The 26,081-nt window shown below is 40.2% G+C and overlaps 1 protein-coding gene across 9 annotated transcripts in view; it reads left to right on the forward strand.

Moving 5' to 3' along the window:
• Positions 1 to 26,081, forward strand: part of GRIK1 (glutamate ionotropic receptor kainate type subunit 1) — a 221,483-nt gene that overhangs the window by 67,042 nt on the left and 128,360 nt on the right. Inside the window, exon 1 of one of the 9 annotated variants that reach the window (XM_089512122.1) lies at positions 13,927 to 14,037. The exons of the other annotated variants lie outside the window; for them this stretch is intronic. Coding sequence (XP_089368248.1) covers positions 13,959 to 14,037 — 79 coding nt within the window. The 5' untranslated portion in view covers positions 13,927 to 13,958. Of the gene's footprint in view, positions 1 to 13,926; positions 14,038 to 26,081 lie in introns of those variants that run through there. 9 annotated transcript variants of the gene reach the window in all.

Genomic DNA, 26,081 nt, shown 5'->3' on the forward strand with positions numbered 1-26,081 from the left:
TTTCTGCTTGGGTGGTAGAATCGATCATTTAGAGTGAGCAAAGTGCCATTCCGTGCTATCCATAAAGCAGAGAACGAGAGAAAGATTCAGATCACCTGCTACAGTGAAGATGCCTCCAGTCAAGGAAATCTTGGACAGTGTTTCTCAACCAGACCAATAAATGACCATCCCAGTATCTTGTATCATAAAAAAAGAGTTAAATAAAATAAAACTGACAAATAAAGTTAGACAAATCATGGAGCTGTACAAAGGTATCAGCTGTCTGATTAAAGTCCAATTAGTTCTATTTGAAGTAGAGCACAGGATTGACTATTTGCATTTCATTTCAATAGGTCTACTCTGAGTAGAATTAACATTTGATTAACTCATTGCAATATATATCAAATTGTAATATGCTCCAAAAACTTCAAAATAATCAATTGTAAGATGTATCAAAGACTATAATAATGAAATATGTAATATTATATGTATTATGGATAAAAATGCTATTAGCACAACAGAATGGACCACCACAAAAACATGAATAAGCTAACTTCTTTGGGAAAGGAGTTCAAGAGCCTGGGGGCAGCCAATAAGAAGGCACCCCATGTTCCTACCAGAAGTATCTTTGAGGCTGGTGGGACAGAGAGAAGGGCCTCCTCAGCAGAGCTGGTTTGTAAGGGAGAATATGGTCCTTCAGATAACCTGGATCTGAGCTGCTTAGGGCCTATGGTAATGCTGCTTGTTAGGGTCAGACTCTGCTTCTAGCTTTTCAACAGGAATGCACTCTGATTTAGTCCTCCTGGTTTTGTGATGTGGAGAGTCTTCTTCAAAACACTTGTTCTGTCCATTGGGAAAAATGGATTAAAATAAATGCTGAAATAAACCAGTTAATTCCAAAAATGGTACTGGATTCCTTCACACAGAGACATTTTTCTGCTTCTGTTTTTTGTTGGGACAGACTAACCCAGCAATCCCTTTGTAAACCAGAATAATATAGCTTTGGATGCTATTTCTGTCTTTTCTTTGCAAACTGAAAGTGCAGGCCTGGGTACAGCCCTGTACTTATTTTATTCAGATTATAAATCTCAGGTAAGTGATACTGGTACAGTGCCTACAATCTATTATGTATTCGAGAAATACCAAGAATGCTTGGTTGTTAGAGAGAACCAATGTTTTTCAAAACAGAAATGGGTGAACACCAATACAAAATCATATTTTGCAGTACTGAGAAAGTGATACATTGGTGTGTGTTTTTTTTTTTTGGGGGGGGGTGATTAGGGTTCTATTGCCAGCAGTAAATACAGGAGTTTATCGCATTCAGGTTAGAACGGCCCTTGAGTGTTCCTAAAGGGGCCGTTCTGGGGATGGGAGGCAGCAGGGAATGCTGTATATCACCCAGTGAGAATGTTGCCGCCGCCGAGCGTTCCCCTTCCATTCTGGAAGCATTCTAGAGGGCCGATTTTCGAGAACGCTTGAGAAAGCATTCCTGAAAATTGGCCCTGGGGAACGCTCCCTGAACGGAAGAGGAACACTTGGTGGCAGCGTTCTCGCTGTGTGATATACAGCATTCCCTGCTGCCTCCCGCCCCCAGAACGGTCCCTTTAAGAATGCTCAAGGGCCATTCTAACCTGAATGTGATAAACTCCAATGTGTGTATCTCCACAGATTCAGTTATGCTCATGACTGCTTGATAGTTATGTTATTCTTCCATAACTATGAGAGAAAATAAATTTGAAAACTTTCCTTCAGGATGCCCCATATTTTCAATTGATTTAACTTTTCTTTAAGTGAAGTCAAAATTAAATGCCTGAAATTCTCTGATTACATTGACTGTTACAGTTCCTTTTCAAAATAGCATACAATGAAAGATCATACTGCTGCTCTTGTTATTATCATGCCTCTGGTCCGTAAATACTGTGTTTGGGGGGGGGGGGGGGTTGGTTGACAAAGCACAGTCCTTTTCTGTTTTTAAAAACACTGGTTTTCTTGAACAAAGCTTAACTCTGAATACAAGGTGCAATTTATGTACCAAAGCAAGCCTGGATAAAAATGTACACAGTCACTGTGTGTAATGTTTTTTGAGGGAGTAAACCTATGACTTTTAGATAATATCCCCCCCCCCCCGAAGTTACCAGGGGTGTTTCTAGGCAGTGCTATCTGTTGGTGCACTTGTGGGAGGAAGATATTGTTTTCTGATGTGTATTGCTGTGCCTCTACAGGGGTAGGCAGGGCCTCCTGAAGACTGAAGGTCTTTGCAACTCCTACCCTGGCATGCTGACAGCATCCTGGCCATCTTTCTTGCCACCTTCTGGCAGATGAACCAAGGCATGAATACATCACAAAATGGAAAGGACCTGGTCCATCTGCCAGAAGGTGGCAAGAAAGATGGCCAGGATGCTGTCAGCATGCCAGGGTAGCCCACCCCCTTTGTTGAATGATGTCTGGGTCCCGTCAGGAGTTGCAAACAAGGCAGGTAGACAGGAATGGCCCAGGACATGGATGTTTTTTAGAGTGTCCCAGTCCACCCCCCAGTTGGTGGAAATGAGTCTGGCCTCTCTTCATCAGCAGCCCAATCTACTCTTGTGGGAACATTGGCTTGGCTGGGGGTGTGCCAGGCAGCCTGGGGGTTACAGCATGAGTTACCATGTTGAATAACACCCATCTTAGTGATGCCTCTGAAAGTTATTAAATATTCCAGAGAAAGGGCTTCCTTCAAGAAAAAAACATACTGTAAATAAATCCAGTGACTCATGTTTACAATACACAATTACTGAAAGTCAGGCATAGAATGACTGCATACATATTTCCTTAATAGTATGGTTCAGAGCTTGGGAAAGTTACTGTTACAACTCCTGAAATTCCCTAACTGTATGGCCAATGATGAAGCTGGCTGGGGGATTCTGAGAGTTGTAGTCTAAAATGTGAGGTTTCCAGCTCTAGTAAAACATACAACTCATTAGTGTCAATATCATGGTGGATAGGATAGCTGCCTTAGCAAGTGAAGCTATGCACTATGATCAGGTATTACTATTATTATTATTATTATTATTATTATTATTATTAAAAATCTAGACGAGATTCTGTGAGCAAAAAAATCTAGAGCAGATTATGTGTATGCCTCAAGGATTACTGAATTTTAATCTGTTTTGAATCTTAGATTTGATAGGTCTGAAGATATTAGTCACTTTTCTTCTTGATCTTTTTGTTGAAGTATTTTGGAATTATGAGGAGAAACAAAGATTTTTGGTGAGAAAGCTTATGAGAGATCCAGAAAATCTACACAACTATTTTTTCTCCCAAATATTTGAGACCAGACAATCAGTAGAATGTGTAGGGCATTCTTATCTTGTATTTTCTAATGTCAGTTTCATGATGTCATTGTTATTTCAGTCTTATCTTTTGCTTCTGGAATAAGACTTGTCATCATCACAAGCACATGTAGGCTAAACTGTAGGTATTGTCATGGCTTGCATAATGAAAAATCAAGGTAATGCTGTCCCAGTGATAATTTTCATGGTGCATAACTGCTTTTCTTTTTAAAAAAATTATACAGAACGTTGTGGCCTTTAATTTAGACTGAACAGTGCCCACAGAATTCCTTCTTTTGGCCAGAATCCACTACAAGCAACCTTGGCATTCTACACGAACTGCCAGGGAAACGTGTATCTTTATTGCTTGCCAAGTCATATTCATTCTTCATGATTTCTTTTAGCAATGTGATTGTTTTATGCCTTGAAAGAAGCAGGATGCATTTTGTGGTGTATCCGTGCCAAATTACTCGGAAGCTGGATTAATCTCCATTTCAAAGGCGCTAAGTAAAACAAAACATTTCAAATTACTTACCACAGACACCAGGAAATGAGAGCTATATTATAGGCAGTGTTCTCATTAATATGAAGCACTCATGACTTTTTGTTCTAATGGTGGTAATTTCTAAAGCAGACAATGGCTTGCTTTAGAACATAAGTTACTATAAGGAAGTTCATGGAAAGAAATTTTACTTTGTTCTGCCCTACAGTAAATAATGTTCTTGAAAAATTTGTCTGGACATTTGGGATCTCTCTTCAGTAATATCAGCCTACTTTAGAGTCTAAGTGCTAAATTAGACAAGATGCTGTATGTAGTACCTAATTATGAATTTCTTATTTTCTCGTAAGTAAGTGGACGTGGTCCTGGATTGTGTCTGCCATGTACAAGCAGAGGAAGGTTAAATCTTTTCTCCAGCCAGTTTTTAAGATTATATGAAATCCGTCTGCACAGGGGCTAAACAAAGATTTGGGACAGCACTGGCATTGACAAGTCTCCTCTGCTTTAATGTACCTTAATGGGAGGAGGCCCCTTGAATTTTAAAAACTTACAGTGGGAACAGCTGAGTATATTTCACTTATGCATGGTGGGATTTCATGTGCTTACTTCTGAGTAATAGGGATAGGTTCTCACAACTAGATGCTACATTTGACATCTTGTCTAGTCTGAACTACTGCAATGTCATTATCAGTACTTAGTGGTCCGGTGAAAGATATGTTTTCAAGTACTTTGCTTATACTGTTCTTTAAAATATCATTTTGAAAATAAAAGCTCATGATCACCATGATCCACCAATAAGATATGCCAGAATACATGAAAACTTTGGTCCACTGTAAACAGCCTTATGATGCCAGTGAAGGGTACATTTCCAGTTGAGATCTGAAGAAATAATGATGAGTTCATATATTTCTCCATGTCTGACATGTTTCTCCTAGAAAAAAAAACACACAAAAACATCAGAAATGGAGTCAGATCTGTAAACACAGAGCAAAATATAACAAGACCTTACACATTACAACCCAATTTTAAAAGAGATTTTTATGTTTGTAGCAAAAGAAATAGCAATAGCAGCTTCAGTTATATACTGCTTCATACCACCTAAGCAGTCTCTAAGTGGTTTACAACTGTAAGCTAATTGACCCCAACAAGCTGGGTTTTAGTGACCTCAGAAAGACCCAAGCCTGAGTCAAGCCTGAGCCCCTGGCTGGGATTGAACTCATAACCTTATGGTTTGTGAGTGAGTGGTTGCACTACAGGCATTTAACCATTGTGCCACCAGGGCTCTTGGTACAAGTGTACATGTGTAGGATCTGCTTGCATAGTTTGTGAGACAGAATCTTCTGTCATATTTCCTTTTGTTCTCCACACATACTGCCACCAGATATGTGCTAGAATAGATGCTACTTGATAAGCCATAGCTCTCTGGTATCTTTCCCCACTGTATATTTCCATATATTTATAGTCAACAAATATTTCTTCTTCTTCTCATAATGGTATGTTTACCTAGAAATGCATAGTAGGCAAGAGTCAAAGTTCTCTGCTATGCAAAACATTTATTGGTTCTTGATGACACCAGGTTTCATTTTTAGCTATATGTGGTTTGCATGTTGTTTGGCCTTCTCTGTGATAAAATTAGTTAAATAATCCATGGTGAAAGTAATGTACAGTACTAAGGTAGGGAATTACAGGATATTTTCCATACTGGTTATTACAGCAGAGGAAGAAGAAGAAAGAGAAAATATGTTCTCCTCTAGGTTCTGCTCTAAGAGCTTAATTCCAGAGTACTTATACCCTGCCCTTCATCCCTAAAGGCTATCAGAGTGGCTTACAGTTATTATTTTTAATTAGACGATTCCCTGCCCTAATTATGAGTTGGGTAGTTTGGCCACAATTTTAATACAAAAGCGCAATCATGAATCAGACACATTCATAACCAATGTCTTCAATGTGTATACAACGCGTAGTCAAACTGAGGTTGAAGGGATATGGGCTCTGATTGTTTTTTGTAACTGCATGCTGCATAGGGCTAGTAAACATCTGAGCAGGGGTTTCGTTTCTGCCAATCTGTGTGACCTATTCAAAGGCTGGGTGGAGGTGAGGTTGCCTGCATCTGCCTTAGCTGCAGGTTTTTCCCCATCTTTGTCCCCCTAGCCACCAAGGGCTTTTCTCCCCATTCATTTTTAACTCATGCTCAATGTCTGCAGTTCCCTTCTATGTCTATCAAAGGAGGAGAACAGCCCCACTGGGCAACTCCTCCCTCACCCCATATCCTTTGAATGTATTACTGACTGCTGGGTGAAAGAAGTCCAAGTAGAGATCATAGCCCTTGGGACAAAGGTGTATGCCATCATCTCCATACAGGTAGGCCAAATCTGCATGGATCCCTGGGTGGAAAACAGGACCTTTGCCTACCCAGTGGAAGTTGCAGATGATTAGCATGATGGCAGGCTGCATTGATCATGGAATTGCTATGTGTGCCTTGGCAAACACAGCTCAGTGACATCTTTGGAAGATTCAGTCAAAAATGGTGGTCAACTGCCATTTTAAGCCTGCTCAATTTCGTTTGGAGTCTTGTGGGGTTAGTCATTCTGCAAGATGTCACCCCAAGTCTGGCACAAGAATCACATCAGATCCCACTCAGAGTCCCATGATTGCAACAGCATTGCAAGACTTCATTCTGGGCTTTCTCCAAGCAGCCCAGAGCTCTGGTGGCTGGTCACTGAGGCTTGGTGCAAACTGAACCCCTCCAGATGCATCTGGGTAAGTCCATTTTACTAATCCTCATACTTTAATTCTCTATACCTCCATTACCCACTGGTCTGCAGACCTTGGAGGTGTTACTTTTAAAGCTAATGCAGTGACATTGTTTCAAAAACTAATTTGTTCACATTACTGGTAAAAAAAAAAAATTAAAAATGGGTTGCATTACCAGTTAGTAATTACTAATTCATTATTTTTACATTTAACAGTAATTGGAATTCTAGAAATGGTCCCTCATTTTCCTCCACACAAGAAGCTACCATTATGAGTAATGTTGCTCATTAGTTAATAATGATGATGTGGGTATTTTAGTGATTTTGTAAAAGTAACTATGGTGGAATACAGACCGCCCAAAAAGGGTGGTCTCCTGCCGCCCTGGTTTGCTCCACAAGGGAGCTGCACCGGACAAACCGTGCGGCTCCATCACAGAACAAAAAGAACCTGCAAAAAGCAGGTTCTTCTTGTGGTGCCTTTGTGACACCGCAAGGTGCCAATGGCACTCTTGTGGCATCACAAAGGTGCCAGGACGTACAGATGCTACACGTCCATTGCGTCAAAATGGCGGCACCCATGTGTACAGGGTGCCGCCATTTTTATGCCCCTGTCACGTGCTAGGGGTGAGGCTGGTATGGATGCTATGTCCTCGGCCAACCCCTAGCACATGATGGGGGTGGCGCAAAGGCCCATTTAAATCAGGCCAGCGTTGGCATTTATTTGAAAAGCTAATGAGTAACAATATTATCTTGGATGAATTCTGTCCAAAGTCTGATTGAAAGACCTGGTTAGTACTGGCTTGTTAAAATACTGCATCCGGTTAAAAATTAATTTTTTTTAAAAAACCAAAGTCTATGGAGTCCAATGATTTTTGCCCAAATCTGTAGAGATTTTAGCTGTCCTAACTTGTTTAAATGATTAAATGAAGATGATTTTAGATTCTGCACATTATCCATCATTGTTTTGTTTTTAAATTGTTCCAAATTGTTCTACATTGATTTTCATCTCTATATCCCCCTGAAATCCTGTGGTTTAGGGCTTGATATAAATAAATAACATCAGTTCCCATGAGTCATAGAGGAAATGTTTATAACTATGACAAAATAACAGACTCTCTAAGGCAGGGGTAGGCAACCTTTTTGAGCCGTGGGCCGGGTTGCTGTCCCTCAGACAGCTGGGGGGCCGAAGCCAAAAAATAAATAATTAAATACTTTTTTAAAAAATTAAATAAATAAATAAACCGGGACAAATGTAGGACAAAATTTTCAAATGGAGGACACTTTTAAAAATGGAGGACACGCAAAAAAATTGGCTGATTTTTTAAAAAATGTTAATATAAATGCATGTTTCTGAGGCTTCTATAGACAATTGCCCCCCTTGCCCGCCTCCTCCTGATAGGCCAAAGGCCCCACGCCCTCACGCAAGAGGCCAAAGGCTCCGGCGGCAATTGGCGGCAGGACCAGGCTGGGGCCAGTCCCAAGGCCTTGCCGGGCCACATCCGGCCCACAGGCCATAGATTGCCTACCCCTGCTCTAAGGAGTGGAAAATAAATGGTAGACCTGACTACCAAGGGACTAACAGATCAGATCCGATCGTACCTTCTAAGACACAATGCTCCTCTTGACACAAATAAAATGTGTGTGTGTGTGTGTGTGTGTGCGCATATGTGTGTGCAATTCAGTGTAAGCCTTAAGTGTAACCTTGAGAAATAAAAAATAACCCCTCAAACTTTGTAAGAAAATTAAGCCTTAGGAAAGCAGGATTGACAGTCAATATCTTTAAATGAAGAGAAAAAAAAGGTAGAGAGGGCAGTTTTTCAGCCTGCTAATAATATCTAATTAACTGGTTTACCTAGGCTGGAAGACATTTGTCATACTGTAGGTAATTAAAGTTCTCATCATTTTGCTACATTCCATTTGAAATCACCTTTTGGTTAACGAACGCATAGATGGAAGCGTTCTTATTATGGTAAAAGATACACTTGACAAATTGCAGTAATGAGGCAGTATCTCCAAACAAGAAACACATATCCTTGAACAGAGCATGGCCTGAGTTTTAAATTGCCTTTGCTCTCCTGGGAGCATCTTGAGCAACTGAAAAAGTTTTGACTGTGTGTCTGTATTGCATTTGTTCAGTTTTTAGCTTAATTTTAATGAGCAATCACACGTGCTGCAGCAGTGAGAGACTCTCTCTTATAAGGTGCGTCACTTGATGGAGAAGGATAATATCCCTATAGAATAATAAAAAATTAACATTAGAATAGCATGTAATGAGAATACCAGAGCAAAAGAAGAACAGTGGAAAAGGAGGTATCCTTTGTAAATGTGGTGGAGACCCATTATATCTACCATCTTTGTATCAAAAGCAGGAATTCATGTATTCTATTCTTCCTCAGAGACATTTCCCCAAAGTTACATATCATTTCTTATGGCACAGTTTTACTTGCAAGGAGAGCTCAGTTTTAGATTCAGTGTATGGTGTTCTTCAAGAACAAATGTTTGAAAGCAGAATATAATTTCTTTCTTTTGCACTCCATTCTTTTTCTTTTAAGTAATTCACTTGCTGTGCAAGATTCTGCTACCTGTTTACAGCATTGCTTTCATTGAATTCCCAGTCTTAAGGCAGCAAGTCCAGTTAATAAGTTTGACTCAGAAGGCAGGTAGCGGATTCACTGTTATTCTCATTTGCCTTCAGGTCAGCTTTAATTTATGGTGACTCTATTATGGGATTTTCTTGGCAGGATTTATTCAGAGGTTTCCCATCGCCTTCCTCTCAGGCTGAAAGAGTATGTCTTGCCCAAGGGCACACAGTGCACTTCTGTGGCTGAGCAGGGATTCAAATCCTAATCACCCACAGCCCTAGGGTTAATATCACACTATGTACACTGTTTTTATTCCACTTTAACAGCTATGGATGCCTCCTGCGGAATTCTGGGGTTTGTAGTTTTGTGTGATCTAAGAGTTGTCTGCCCATCCCTAAACTGCAAATCCCAGAAGACAATCATAGCAGTTAAAATGGAATAACAGCACTATGACCATATACTGTGATAATCCAACACTCAGGCCACTATAGCATGCTGCTTTACCACATACTGTGTAGCAGATTTGTGCACTTCACACATGTAGCTTTGTATGTAACTGTGGTAAATCAGGCGACAAGAAGGAATTCCTTAAAAGCTAGAGATTCTGGTATTAATACTTTAGTTCTGGTCCCTATGCTGTTGACTTCTTTCCCTTCCAGATTAGGCAAGATCCCTCTTCCCCACCATTTCTTCTTTATGGTTTTAGAATGCCCTAAGACTTATAAAGACTTTTTCATCATTTGTAACAAGTGGAACTAAACAAAGGGATATTTTCACAATCTGTCACTGAAACTACAGGTTCAAAGATCCATATTGTTTATCGGATTAAAAACCAACTTGCAGGACAATGGGTCAGCTGTTGCAGTGAAGCAAAGATTCACTATCTCACATACCAATGGCATATATATGTCTGTCCCTAGTTCCCACTTCACTATATGCATCTGAGATAGTAGACTGAAGTCTACAAAAGCTCATGCTGCCAACTTCTTTATTTCAGTTAGTCTCATAGGTGCTACAAGATCTATTTACATATTGATTCTACAGACTATCTTTGAATTCTATCTTGAAAATAGTTTTTTAAAGAATATAAAACCCTGAAATGCCATCAATTTATTTGTCAGATTGTATAGAAAAGCTCATGAGCTGCAGACTTGTGTGATAAGGTCCATAGATATATGTATGGTAGTAAGGGCAGGATCTTCTCTGTAAGTGGGGAAGTGCCTGCCTGAGGCTCAGAGAATTAGCTGCAGACTCATGTGTTGAATAACAACAGAACCGAAATTGAGCATGAAAACATGCCAGGATGAAAGGTTCTTAATTTAATGTTCCATTAAATAAATGTTTAGTCTCCAAATTAGTCTTTTTAACAACATGTATATTTACAAAGGTACGTTTTGGTAGGCAGTAGGTAGGCAGACTATTTTGATCAGTGCAGTGGAAAATAAATGAAATTAAATGGCTGCATTGGTGCTAAATCCTAGTATGATTCAATTCCAGAAAGCAATATCAGTGGATGGGACTTGTCTTTACATCATTAGTTTCCCATAAAGCAAAACAAACCTTATAAAATACCACTCATAATTTCTCATAACACATTTTTCACTGATATGGCTTATTCAAATCCCCCCTTTGACTAGGGAAAAAAAGAATTAATCTTTGTTCATTGTTGTATTGCAAAACCCTACATGATAGCTTTTTGTAAAAGGTGCTGTAACTCCAAGCAGAGTTTTACAAGCATTGGCTTTAACGGGTTTGGCTTCCAAAGTTTTATTACAAATACATCTCAGTATTCTCTACTGGGACCCATTCACACTGCACAATTCTAGTACTATTATTTTAGTTTAACTGCCATGGCTCCATTCCATGGAATCCTGGGGTTTATAGTTTGTTCACAGGCACTGGAGAACTCTATACTCTCCAACTTTTCATAGATGAAAACTGGGACATCTGTGGCTGAGCTTTTTCACAATGTGGGTAAAAGTGTGTGGCCAGGCAACAAGAGGTCAAATGTTATTAATCATGGGTGCTTTGATTGTGACTTTCTGCATAGCAGGGAGTTGGACTGGATGGTCCTTGTGGTGTCTTCCAACTCTATGATTCTAGGATTCTAGGATGTGACAAAAGTCTAAACACAGAATTCATATATATTTCAGTTAACAGTTCAGTAGTGTGAATTGACTCCTGTTCTAGATGGCAGAGAGAAGACAGCCAAAGGGACAGTGCCCATTACATTGATAAAAAGGGGCATTAATGAGTTGCCAGGTAAGTCCAACACATTTTGCTGCCTGTGCCAAAGGAAAAGTGTCCCTCCTCCCCCAGCCATTCTGTATGAAGAAGGCACTTAGGCTGATAGTTGTACCTTGCTTTAAGAATGGGAATGGGAATCAGGTCTTCCGCCACTACCGGGGTCAGTAGGCTTGTTAAGACACTGCAAAATTCTGTGTTCCTTCATGGCAGGGGCCTTGACTGGATGGCCCTTGTGGTCTCTCTTCCAACTCTATAATGCTATGATTCTAAGATGGTCCCTCCCTCTCTCACACACAGAGAGGTTATCTTCCAACAGAAAAGACTGGTCAAAAAGAGCTGCTTGAGTCTTAGACAAAGTGGAAACCACTTCAGTTGTTGAAGCATCAGCCACAATCAGTATAGATGTTGGTGCACTGTCTAGCTGCTACACAGTGTCCCAACATCTGGGGTTGTGGTTGATGCTTCAACAACTGAATGTAGACCTGGTCCTGATACAATCTAAATGATTGAGTCTTGGAATATCAGCTCCTAAGAGTTTGGTGAAAAAAGTCCTTTTTCAGGCGCAGTATATAACACCAACTTTCATTCCCAGTTTATCATCAGTTTGTGATATGTAGTTGATGATCATTGTATTGTCTAGGCCAGCATGATGGCACAAATCCCAATAGAGTAGAAATATTGAATATCTGTGCCTGGTTGCCATGCCAGATAATACACTGTGTATATGTGTGAGGAGGTGTCTTTTCTCTTCTGTATTTACTATGGAACCTGCCAAAAGCAACAGTTCAAACAGTGGCAAAAGTAACATCTAGACCCCAGAATCTAGGGTTTAAAGAATGGACATTTTACATTATCATCCCTCCTATCAATAAAGACATTATTTCTGGATTGTGGAAGAGAATGCCAAACAATTCCTTCGCCATATGCACCACAGGTTCTTTTCTATGTTAGAAAACATTTTCTAGAAGTAATACTGTGGTTGTGAGGAATAAGCCTGCAGTTGGATCTACCATCTTTGTTTCCCTAGAATGCTGAGGCATGTTTTTATATGGGTTTGAAGAATTTGCTGGACTATTAGAGTTAGCAGCCTATCTGTGACATTACTCATTAATTGCAAGCTTGCATCTCTATATGAGTTTAAGCACAGAATATATTAGAATATATTTACAGCAACTTCCTTTTTGTTCATCTTTCCCCCCACATTTTCTCTCATCTACATCCTTCTAACCTACAGCTTTTTTTCTCTTTTCTTTCTCATCCATAAGAACCTGTGTGTGATTATGTACAAGCATTATCTAACTTAAGCTACTTTCATATGTTTTACAAAGAAGACAGAGATCCAAAACACATTGCAAAAATAATCCACTTTGAGACAACTTTAACTGCCCTGGCACAATGCTAGTGAATTCTGGGAACTGTAGTTTTGTGAGACATTTAGTCTTATCTGTCATAGAGCTCTTGTGCCTCAATAAACTACAATTCCCAGGGTTCCCTAGCACGAAACCAGGGCAGTTAAAGTGGTCTCAAACTGGATTATTTCTGCAGTGTGTTTTGTACCAAAGCTTATTTCTTTTCTCTGCTATACCCTATGTGCACAGGTGGGTATGTTCAGCTTCTGCCTTGCCAATTTGGTTATTCCGCTTGAGAGATCCATTGCTATCTATCATTTTGCCTGTTATCTCTTCAATCCTTCCTTCTTTTGCATTACATCTATTAGACTGCAAGCAGAGACTATGCTGTTTTTAATATTTTTTTTTGAACAGTACACAGATTACCTCAGATGATTTTTTGGTGGTACTTGTTGTTATCATGTCAGAATCAAATGTCGTGGTAACACTTATGTCATGATGATTTTTATTATTTCCCTGATGTATCTGAAAGTTGGAGAGAATCAGTCAAACCACCAGGAAATTATCTTTTTTCTTTTATAGAGAAGCTTCTTTTCATGCTTACGATGATGACAAAACACTTTGGCGATTAAATAAGCATTTCCCTAAGATTTATACACCCCCCTCAAGTTTCCTACCTAAATCATTTGAGCTTGTTTATAACTCCAGAATTATACTCCGTATTGTCTCAGGAGATTCAGAATGATGAGGCTAAATTAAAAATGACTTAATATGCCAGAAAATATCACAAGATTGTAACGAGATGTTCTGTGTCTTGAGGAATGCACCTGCACCGTTGGAGGGAATTAATGAGTAAGATCTTGGCAGCATTAATTTAAAAACTGAAGCTGCCCAAATATGTCTTAATATGCTTTCTTTAAACAGATGGTGAATAGATAGAGATAGATTTGGGATGAACATGGCTGAGAGCAGCCTCCTGCACTCCTCTCCTTGCATTATTGTTTGGAGAAAAACATAAGACAAAACTATACATATAGGTATGGCCATATTTGTTATTCCCATGTAAAGGGGGTATGGGGTGGACAGAGGAGACAAGAGGTTACTTTTATTTTAAAAAAGAGTGAATTCAAGTTAGATGTAGTACTCCTGTTCTTTCCTTTCTTCTTTATGATGATTTGTTGATTTTCATTGCAAAATTGAGGTGGCTGAACAGCTCTGAACTTACCAGTGGCCACAACATGGAAGATTACTTTTTGGACAATCATCCCCAGAATGGCCATACTAGCTCCGGAATTCTGAAAGTTATAATCCAAAAAGGTAACTTCTCAAACCTCTATCAATGACCTGTGGGCTTCTTTGCTTGATCAGACAGGACTATTTTTGATATATAAGCTCCAAATACTTTCTCATTCTTCCTCAAATGTAGATAGGGACACCAAGTAGCCTAGGGAAATTTATCTTCTTTAGAGGCCCACAAGCTGTGCTTACTAGACGAATATCTGGAAAGCAGAAGAAAATGAAAGCGTGTTTTCTTTCATTTGCTGTGACATATGATGATTCACTCTTTCAGGTACACATAACTAATTACACATCTGATGTCACATCTAGTGTGGCCTTTAATCATATTACCGAAGAAGAAATTTATTTGTTTGAAAATAAGGGAACTATTTATTTTTATGAAATAAAAATAATAATAATTATTATTATTATTATTATTATTATTAAAATTTCCTTTCCAGCTAAGGAGGAACTTCTTCTCTCATCAAAAGCAAGGAAAAATGTTGCAAAGGGTAAATTCAGTTTATTTGTACAGCTGCACAAAGTTGCAGTCAAGCAACCAGAATTCATAGTTTTATTGGAATGTTATTTCACATCAACAATGGAGACGTAATGATACACATTTGACATACATTTGCACAGAATGAATAAATGATGAGAGAGAAGACAAATGCTCTTGTTTTTCTTTAGTGACAGAGGCATAAAGATATTTCTTTTCATATTTTTTATTTCTTTTCTTATTTTTTTAAAAAATTATTGAGCTATTAACAATATGTCATACTGACATAAGATACCCATTTTTTTTAACAGAAAAAAACATGAAACTCACCAAGTCTTGTATATTATTTCTCCCCAAATAAGCATTGGCAGTGTGTGTGTGTGAAACTGTTGATCCATAGCAAATGAATAAATGAGTAGCTCTTTACCATTCAGCTTAAGCCTCTCATCATAAATGAGATTTATTTTTATTTCTAAATAAAACACAAACCTTAACCAACTAATGTCATTTGGGGTGCACTGTCTGGCAATCCACACAAAAACACTTCAGAAGAAAGCATCCATTTCTTACTCTTTTGACTTCTCATTCCAAACAGCACAGCATGCTGGCATTCCCAGTATGCAGCCAGTATGACTGGAGTCCTATGTTTACTCTCCACTTGCCCTGACTGTGCATCGGTTCTTCCACACTCTTGCCATTATGGAGGTGGGCTAGGGCCAGATTAAGAAATATGAAGTATCAAGGCCTTAACCTATGTTTAGAGCCAGTATGGTATAGTGGTATGAGTGTTGGACTATCACTCTTTAGACCAGTGTTCGATTTCCTGCTCAGTCATGGAACCCATTGGGTGTTCTTGGGCAAGTTAATCTCTCTCAGCCCAAGAAAATCCTGTGATAGGTTTGCCTTACGGTCTCCATAACTTGGAAACAGCTTGAAGGCAAACAAAAACAACTAAGTTTAAGGGGTCCTACAGTATTTTTTTTTAAAAGTGTATTCCATACCATCCAATATTTCATTGGGCAAAACAGATGTGGCCAAGCAATATCAGAATGTGGTCAAGAACTTATAATGCGGAAGAAGCGAAAAAGATAGGAGAGACTGCAGCTGCTTGAGCCTACTGAGCATGACAAGGATTCTACCTCTCCTAGTCCCCTGCTGAGTTAATTGAGTGCAAAGCACTTTTGCAGTTTCAACTCAGGGCTGAAACAGATTGCCCAAAAACACCAGATTGGGGCCACCATGGAGCCGCATGCTCTGGTGCTGCAGCAACCCCACACCACTCCCCAGGAAAAAGGCATCTTTGCCACAGCTCATGGCGTCTAAACACCACATAGCCAGAGCACTGAAAAACTGTTGCTATGTGAGCATTCGGGAAGCTTCACAGCATGTTCCTGGTGTCTTGAGGACATGTGTTGTGTGTACGCCATGCCCTCAAGCCGCTGGGAACAGGCTGCATTTTGTCAGTCTGTTTAGCAACAGCAATAGCAGCTTCATTTATATACTGCTTCATACCACCTAAGCAGTCTCTAAGCAGTTTGTAACTGTAAGCTAATGTTGGGGGCAATTAGCTTACAATTGTAAACCGCATTAGTGACCTTGGAAGAGCTTGAGCCCTAGCTGCTACTGAACTCGAAACCTTATGGTTTATGAGTGAGTAGCTGCAATGCAGGCATTTAACCACTGCGCCACCAGGGCTCCCTTAGTTTGTTTGGCCCCTTAATTTGCAGTAACTGAAGTAAGCTGAGGACAAAGGAGGAAGGTGAGAGAGAAACAGATAGTTGAAAAAGTGGGAAAACAAAGAATTAAGATCCTCACCACACTAGACCATTATGTGGTTTTAATTTTATGTTGTTTTAATAATTTTATTATGTACACCGCTTTGATCACTGTGGAAAAGCAGTATAGAAATAATAATAATAATAATAATTATTATTATTATTATTATTATTATTATTATTATTATTGTGCTATATTCCACTTTGACTGTCATGACAAAATACTATGAAATCCTGGAATTTATAGTTTAGGGAGGGGCATTTAGAATTCACAGCCAGAGAATTTTGGGGTCTGACTAAACTAAACATTCTAGAATTCCACAGGATGTTGTCATGGCAATTAAAATAGAATATACCCTATAATTGTAAAGTGTGATAAGGATGTAAGACTGTCACACCAAATCGTGACAGTCAGAGAGTGTGCTATTCTTCTCATAAAGAGCTAATGGGTGGGGTGGATTGTGGGGTGGTGTTTCTAACATTTAGAGGCCCTTCATAATGTCATTCCCCCAAATTGTAACTTACTTAGTTTTCTCATAAGTCCAGGACTGAAGAGGAGTGACTGTAAATTTGAAGGCAGTCGAATTACCACTAGCTCAGGGGTTCCCAACCTGGGGGTCGCATGACCCTTTCTTGGGGGTCGCCAGGTTGGGAATCCCCTGCCTCCCTCCTCCCCTTCTCCCCTCAGGTGCCGGCGCCAGAGCAGGCAGTGCGGGGAAAAGGGGAAGGGGGCGGGGCTCCCTCTTTTCCCTTCTCCCTGTGAGTGCCCGCGCTGGCACAGGCACGCGCAAGGAGAAGGGGATGGAGGCGGGGCCGCCTCCTTCTCTCCCTTCCTTCCCGCGGGTGCAAGCACCCACGGGGAGGAAGGGAAAGAGTGTGTGTGTGTGTGTGTGTGTGTGTGAAGGCTTTCCCAGCCTGGCTAGGCTCCCAGAAGTGAGGCCGTGAGAGCGGCCTCTCCTATGGGAGCCCAACCCAGAGGGAAGCCTTCTCCAAGGCAGAGGACGGTCCTCCGCCCCAGAGAAGGCTTCCCGAGGCTGCACGCATTAGCGGCCGCTGTGATGGCTGCATGAGGGATGGGGGGTCCCTCCTCCTCTCCCTTCCTTCCCGCGGGTGCAAGCACCCACGGGGAGGAAGGGACGGGGGCCGCCTTCTCCACTTCTCTCTGGCGCTGCCAGGCAACCGCGAGGAGAAGGGGACAGGACTGCAAGCCCCAGAGGGCTTTGCGGGCAGAAGTCCTGCCCCTTTTCCCTCAGCGGCCTCCCTAATTGGTTGGGAGGCCGGGAAGGGGCAGGACTTCTGGCCGCAAAGCCCACTGGGGCTTGTAGGCGGCCGAAAGCCCCGCCCTTTCCCGGCCTCCCAACCGATCAGGGAGGCTGCGGGCGGGACTTTCGTCCCCAATAGGAGTCATGGCCCAACAAAGGTTGGGAACCGCTGTACTAGCTGGTTGCAAATTGGAAACCAGTTGCTGATTTTACATGTCATACATCTTTGTTTATCTATTGAAGCAAAGGTTGGGAATCTTACTTTTAGACTAAAGCTTCCAAACTCTTCCAGCCAGCCTGGGCATTACCTATAGTTCATAAAAATTAACCTTTTGAGCATGATGGATGAGTGGAATCTGGACTCTGTCCTTGGAGATAGAGTCAGACAAAAGAAGAAGCCTCTGCAGAAAGCAAAAGAAAGGAACTCCCTACCTGGTCAGAAAGGACCTTGAAGCAGTGGTACTTATAATAATATTAATAATAATATTTATTTGTATACCGCCCTCTGGCAAACCAATCCGGGCGGTTAAGAACAGTAAAATATAAAATATCACAATTAAAAACACTTTATCCCTCCCCCCCTTAAGACAGTATTAAATAGTATAACATATTAAAAATACAATATCAAGGATAAAAACAGCAATTAAAACTAAAAACCCTGATATCCCTCTGTTGATCCTCAACCATCACTAAGATGGGGCCACGGGAGGAATGAGGGAATCAGGGAACCTGGGCCGGGATGGTTAATCTGGAAAGGCCTGCCGGAAGAGATCCGTCTTGACCGCTTTTTTAAAGCTGTCTAATGATGTTATCTGACGGATCTCATCCGGCAGGTCGTTCCAGAGTTTGGGGGCGACAGCAGAGAACGCCCTCTGGGAGGTTGCCGCAAGCCTAGATTTTAGAGGCTGCAGTAAGTTCCTCCCAGAGGACCGGAGAGCGCGGGGAGGATTGTACGGGAGGAGGCGGTCTCTAAGATAGTTTGGACCCAAGCCATTTAGGGCTTTAAAGGTGATAACCAACACCTTGTACTGGGCCCGGAAGCTGATAGGCAGCCAGTGCACTACTTGCACTAGTAATCTCTTGTTTAGATTTCTGTAATGTGCTCTACTTGGGGCTACCCTTGTACCAAGTTCAGAAGTTTCAATTGGTCCAAAATGCGGCAGCCAGATTGGTCACCGGCACGTCTAGGTTTGACCATATAACACCAGTGTTAAAATTTCTTCACTGGCTGCCAACTAGCTTCTGGGCAAAGTATAAGGTGTTGTTTTTTACCTTTAAAGCCCTACTTGGCTCAGGCCTGAGTTACTTGCGGTAACGCCTCTCCCTACACAATCTGCCCCACACTCTCAGAACATCAGGGAAGTACTTATTGGAACATCATAATACTAGGTTAATGACAACCTCCCATAGGGCGTTTTACAGCTGCAGTTCCAAAATTATGGAATAGCCTACCGGAAGAGATCTGTCTTATCAATACCTTAGAGGCCTTTAAGAAGGCACTCAAAATGGCTCTCTTCTGGCGGGCTTATCCATCGGACTCCATATAAAAGCTTATGATGATGTTCTACTCTCGACTATGATTATTGGCTACTGATGAACTGTTTTTTTTAGAGAACTAACAGGAATGTGGTAAATTAGTGTTTTGTCAATTGTATTTGTATTATTGTATTATTTTACTGATGTAATCCCGCCTTGATCCTTGGGAGAGGCAGGAAATATAAATAAACTTTATCATCATCATCATCATCATCATCATCATCATCATCATCATGCTGTTGATTCTTACATGCCTGAAGACCAGGCTAAATGTAATATCAGCAGTATGTAACTATATTTCTAGAGATGTTTTGTTATCACTTGCTGAATGTCATGGAAGAAGGGATGGGTGGATCAAGGCTCAGACCCACAGAGGTTATTCAACAGTTCTTAGAATGGCATGTGGGCAACAGAATTGCCTATATACAGAGCCTGAAGGTTGTTCCATAGATCTGTGTCTGCTGACCAGATGAGGTACAGGAGGACCAGATGGTGAACCCATGGCCTTCCACATGTTGTCAAACTGCAACTTAAATCATCCCTAATCACTGGCAGTTCAAGTCCAACAACATATGGAAGGCTACAGGTTCTTGACCCCTAAGGAAGGAACATATGGTATGGGAGGGAGGTGTGGGAATGATTTGCAAGGTAAGTGAGACTAGCTACCAGGTACCAGATGCTCCTGATTTCCTTAGGGAAAAGAGTATGGAAATATCAGAGAAATGCCAAACTTTATTTCTAATACATTTTGTAAAAGTCTGTGACAAGGAGACTAAATGATATTGCTGAGGAATCTGTTATATGATATACTGGCAAAATAATTGCCCTTATTAAAAACTTCTTTAAAAAGGTTAGATGCTACTTACATTTATACTCATTGGTAGCAATTCATCCATTTTTAGCTTAAAATGAAAACAAGTTCTAGTGGCTTGATGATAATTAAGCAATGAAGGCACATATAAAGTAATAAATAGGGGTGGTCTGTAGTTTTTAGTAAGTACTACATTTTTGAAATGATGCCAGAGTCACTGAATAACGAAAGTAGTCAGTTACTGAAGACTTTTTCTTCTACATCTCTGAAGAGTGGGTTCAGTGAAGAAACCATTGAATGTCTGTGTACAAACCAGAGAGATCCCCTCTGGTACAGTTCCTGACAGCTTGTACTTTGATTCCACCTATTTGTCAGATTGGGACCCATTATTAATTATTTGATGGATGACTAACTTTTTGAAAGAGAAGCCGAGAAGTGACTCAGCGTTCAGGGAACAATCTGCCAGGACCTGGAGCGATTTATTGAAAACATGACATTTGCAAAGGGTCTCTGATTTGTGTGCGTGCATAATGTGAACATTTCTCATGGGTGTGCACAAGAGAGCTCAGAGCCACAACTCAGCTGCTTAAGAAAAATGTGGCTGATTAATTGTTTTTAAGGAGTTCATTGTCATTTACAAGAGCATTATCTGCCTCAGTGTACTATCTAATTTCTAGATGGCCTACGGCACCTGAAAGAAAGGGGAAGAAAAGAGGAAGCAGCAGTGGTGACAGCAGTTATCACCAAAAAGGCTTTTAGTACAAGAGGGTTATCTTGCTAGTATATTTGCATTCTCATACCTTCTACCAGATGAAAGCCAGGACACATGTGGATGAGCAAGATTAGAGTGTGGTCAAAAGAATGTGGCCAGGCAAGAGGAAAACAAAGGTTATTAATGGGGAAGAGTGTGCAGAACTATTAGCTTAAACAGAGAAAACTTTGGAATTTATGTACTATGTTTATGAAAGTCTGAAAAAAACACGCCTGTGCATAATAAGACTCCAAGTGGTCTGGGATAAAACCGATTATCTAGATCCATTTCAAACTGGCTCTAGGACAGGATATGGCATTGAGACTGCCATGGTTGCCTTAGCTGATGATCTTTGTCTAGGCATCGACAAGTGTGACCCTGTTGAGGCTGTTAGACCTCTCAGTGGCCTTTGATACGATTGACCATGACATCATTCTGGAATGCCTGAGAGAGTTAGGAATTGGGGGCACTGCATTGCGATGGTTCCATTCCTTCCTTTCAGGCAGATTCCAGAGAGTGGTGCCTGGGGGACAGTTGCTCCTCTAAAAAGGAGCTTAATTGTGGCATGCCTCAAGGTACCATTCTGACCCCGATGCTATTCAATATAATATATATGAAGCTGCTGGGAGAGATCATTCAGAGACATGGGGCGGGGTGTTATCAGTACGCTGATGACACCCAAATATACTTCTCCATGTCTCGGTCTACAGCTTTGGCTACAGATGACATTTCTCCTCTCAATGAATGCCTTAAGGAAGTAATGGACTGGATGAGGAAAAACAGATTAAAACTGAATCCAGACAAAACGGAGGTACTTATGGTACAGGCCCCTAATCCAGGCATTGGATGTCACACTCACCTGAAAGGACTGTGTTCGCAGTCTGGGGTGCTCCTAGACTTGTCGCTCCAGATGACAAATCAGGTTAATGTGACAGTCAAGAGTGCTTGCTCACAGCTTCGGCTGATATGCCAGCTGCGTCCTTTGCTGGAACAAGGGGACCTGGAAACCATGGGTACATGCACTGGTAACCTCACGACTCAACTTCTGCAATGCACTCTACATGGGGCTACCTTTGTACCTAGTCAGGAAATTGTATGGGCTGTATTCCAATTTCAACTTCAGTTAGCAGAGCATAATCTTGCAACAATTTGTATGACTTAATTAATTAGTTGCTGTAAATTGCACAGGATCCCTATGGGGGTCTATGTATTTATTTAATTTTAGGTTTCTCCTTTCTTCCCAATTGTTCTGGTGCCAGGGCTCAATTACACTCTGCATCTATCTTCTGGCTACAAGCAAGCAGCTAGGTTAAATCATATCTCCCTAAGTAGGTGCGGAGGAATGATCCTTTCATTTTACCATAAGATTTCTGTCTTAAATTTCCAAAAAGGAACATAACATTAAGTATTTGTGTCTCTGTGTGTTTATTTGAATGACAAGGCGTGAGCAACTGTGATTAGTATTTAATACATAATGTTAAATGGCATTACTAGGGTCTGTCCACAGGTCTCAGGTTTTGGACCAGAAACCTTAGGGCCAAGTACTCTCCTGCACTGGTAACCCTACATATTACTGTTTAGTAACTAATACTGTATCTAGTACTATCTCTTTTGTGACATAGTTTCAGCCTTGACACAGTTTCAGTCTTGAAAATCATCTCCTTGACTGTGCTTAAGGTCTGTATGAAAATCTGTCTTGGTTATACTTTCAGAATGCTTACCTCAACTGGCCTTGCATAAGTTGTCCAGGCATCTGATAATAAAAGCTACCAACCTATAAAAATGTAATTGATTTTTCAAAAGTTGACTCTGGCAACCTGCTGTCAGACACTGTCATTTTCTGTTCTCTGAGGAGCCATGCTGATATTGAAATTTCAGGATTTAGCTGTAATTATTATATGGGTCCTTGCAGCATTTCAGTAATAAGTGAGAGTAAGTTTTAAAAATAATGCACCGACTGGTATTGATTAGAGATAAGAGTATGTGGAAATATCACTAGTCTATGTCAACATTGGGTTGTCTGCACTGGTAAAATATAGTGGCTTCAAATCAACATGATACCTACCTGTTCAGACAGCCCATGGTGCCAAATGGGTGGAAACCAACATGAAGCTGTATCCTGGAACTAAAAACCAAAGCAAATAGAAGCTCTGATACCTAATGTGGGAAACGCACATCATCACACCAGCATATAAATAGCATGATGGGAGTGCAGGAATGTGGGAAAGCCAAGGCAGTGTACAGAAGTGGCTTGGAGCATGCAAACTTAGACAGGTGAGATGTGGCTGCAGGTGCCATTACTCTCCATGTGGGTTTTTTGTTTTTTGCTTTTTCAGTTTAATATAGAGGCACACAAGTGGCCAACTGCACCATTTACCCATCACACCATTTAACTGTCACACACCCCATGATGTGAAAGTATGACAAAACTGCAGGTCACTAATAATGCAATGGATGTAATTAAAACATACACAAACCAGACAGTCCAACAGGAGAGCATGGGCTGAAGGGGGTGGAAGTGGGCATGTATGAGGGGTCTCCATGTTTGGGCTTTGCCAACGTGTCACTGGGTGCACTGATGCACTGTACAGGTGGTGTATCATTCATGCGACTATGTGGTGGGTCACAAAGAGCATCCAATGGGATGGCAGCTGGGTGGGTAGAGAGAAGTAATTGCTGGTCTCAGGTGGTGTGTTTGTGTGATTGTGTGCATGCATGAAAGGGAGGGACGGGAAAAGGTCACAAGAGCATTGTGTGGGCTTCCCATGGGTATCTGCCCACCTTTAGAGTGGGCCATTCAGATAGCAGGGTTTGCAACCAGTTTGGGGAAAAACCAGGCTTGACCCAGTTTTTCATCTCTTTCTGCTCAGCCCCATTATTTCATATACAAACCTTCAAAAATTTTGTTATAAAGGTTGCATGGGACAAGAATCCATTCCTAGATTCATTTATGCAGTTCATGAGGCTTATCAAAATCATTTGAGCACCAGCTATTATGAAAAATGCATTTGAGCTGTGTTTTAACCTAGAATTTCTAGGAAGAATAGTAAGCACAGCATTACATACCAGTACTTTTTCAGCCATTTATTTCCGTGTGCCATTTAAAACAATGAGCTTCTAATCTAGAAGAAGATGACATCATGTGGGCTTTTTGCAGCAGTTGGGGAGATAAAAACTTTCAGTGTTTATAGTCTTTCTGGACACTTCTTTTCTGAACAATTCCTGTCAGTAACAAATATTCACCTAAATGATGATGGTTGGGACATCCACAGATGTTATAATACAATTCTATAGTGTCTTTTCTGCAGAAGGAATTTTTCTTTTAGTGACTTTGAGAGGAAGGTCCAAACAGCCATGGTCTAATCATTGCAGGAACCATGTCTTTCTGCCTATATTTTGCTGCTCAAAAGTAAGTTGAAGTAAGTTGGAGTCTTCAGTTTTTAATTGCGTTAAGTCCCCTTCCTGTTTCTTAAAATGAATGCTCTGGTTCTTCTAGCATTTCTTAAAAAATATCCTAGTGCCCAGACCTTGGAAATATTACTTCCTTAGAATACAAATTTCTAAATGCCGCCAGACATCATAGTTTCCCATCCTCCCAAAAATAAAGAAATGAAAGAAAACTCTACTAAAACTGGAAAACTTCACAAAATGGTAGTGTTATCTGCATGGGATTTTGCCTTAGGGTTAAGGATTTTCACCCCCAGAAGATGAATTTTCTCATTTCGGGAGCTTAGAAGTCTTACAACTCATCCATATTGAATACTGAGGTAAAGCTGGCTCCTTGTACACATGTACCAGGAAATATGCTCTGTTTTTTTTTCTTGAGAAGGCAAGCAGAGGCTTGCATTATAATTGATGAAGTAGGCTTATGTGAAAAATAATACTTAAATCAACTAAAACATATTACCTTTGTCTAAATAAAAAAACAAATACAAAGCAAATGGACTTACATTAGAACCCAAAAGTTCCAATAATGAATACACAAAACTGGAATTTGGTATTCCAATAATGTAAAAGCAAAATTGCAGTTATGCTAGTTATACACACACACACAGAGAGAGAGAGAGAGAGAGAGAGAGAGAGAGAGAGAGAGAGAGTAGCTTGCTGCTAGACTTTTCTTGGAGAAGTACAGTAATGTAATGTGTGACTTTTAAAGGTATAAATCTCTTTCATGCTTTCTCACTTAGTGTGGCTCAGCATTCTCAGAAATTCTTGTTGTACCGTATATTTTTCCAGGAACATGTAATCAATTAATTAAATAACTGACATCTGGGTTTTTATATTTAGCAAACTTACTAAGTGGTGAAAAGACTGGCAAAAATGAAAGGAGTGTGGAAAAGGGAGAATTTCTATCAATTTTTTTAGAGTAAGAAAAGAACATAAAACTTATTACCGTTAATCAAATCAGACAAAAAGGAGCTATTATTATTATTATTATTATTATTATTATTATAAGCTTTATTTATATAGTGCTGTAAATTTATACAGCACTGTACATACAATCAATTAAAATAGATAAAATAAACCTGCCTATGGCATACGGTACATTATACAAATAATTAAAAATAATACATATTAGTACATGTTAACATTCAATAAAATAAGGCAAACAACAGATTAAAATAACATTAGATAACAATCATGCAATGTAAATTAAAAGCAATGCATTAATTTTATTTTAAGTATCCCACTGTATATAAAAACAAGGGAAAATGTGCTGATCAGTGGCAGTTGTACTCTTCTATCATAGTGGCCTCAGGTACAAACCAGATAAAGATCCAGTAAGCACGGCTGGGGGGGGGGGAGCAGTTTGTTTTGTAACTTCAAAACAAAGAATGCAAAAGTGATTGCCTTTGTTCCTACCTAGTTTAAGTTTGGGAGGGATACGTTTCATCTGCACAGATTTGTATATGAAAATATATAATTGCAAAATGTAGATATCATTACTAAAACATAGTCACTCCCCATCCACACATGCTACTTTATTATTTATATCACATGAAAAAGCCCGTGAAGCTTCAATGATAGCATAAAGTATTTTGTGCCTGTTTGTCAGTCCAGTAAAGGTATCAATTCTGAGACATATCAGAATAATGTCTTCTTTTCTTTGCTCCATCTTGCTTTTAATTTTTATTTTTAGATCTATAGTACATCAGCTAAATGGCAATTTTGCACTTTAATTTGTTGACTCTAAAAGGGGGAGAATAGGTGGAATTCACCCTTCAACCATAGGACCACATCAGCAAGCCATGTACTGATTTAAAAAACAAAACAAAAACATTTGAACTGTCTTCATGTAGATCCAAGAAATCACTACAAACAACCTTCCTAAATGGAATGAGCACAGAGCCCTCTTTGACAAAACTTGATCTTCGGTTTAGTAAACTGGGATGAGTGCCGCCCCTCACAGTCGGACACAACTTGACAAAGGGAAAACCTTTACCTTTTA

This window comes from Sceloporus occidentalis, unplaced genomic scaffold, assembly GCF_023333645.1.
Source record: "Sceloporus occidentalis isolate IW3139 unplaced genomic scaffold, rSceOcc1.0.p SCAF_2, whole genome shotgun sequence".
Classification (NCBI taxonomy): Eukaryota; Metazoa; Chordata; class Lepidosauria; order Squamata; family Phrynosomatidae; genus Sceloporus; species Sceloporus occidentalis.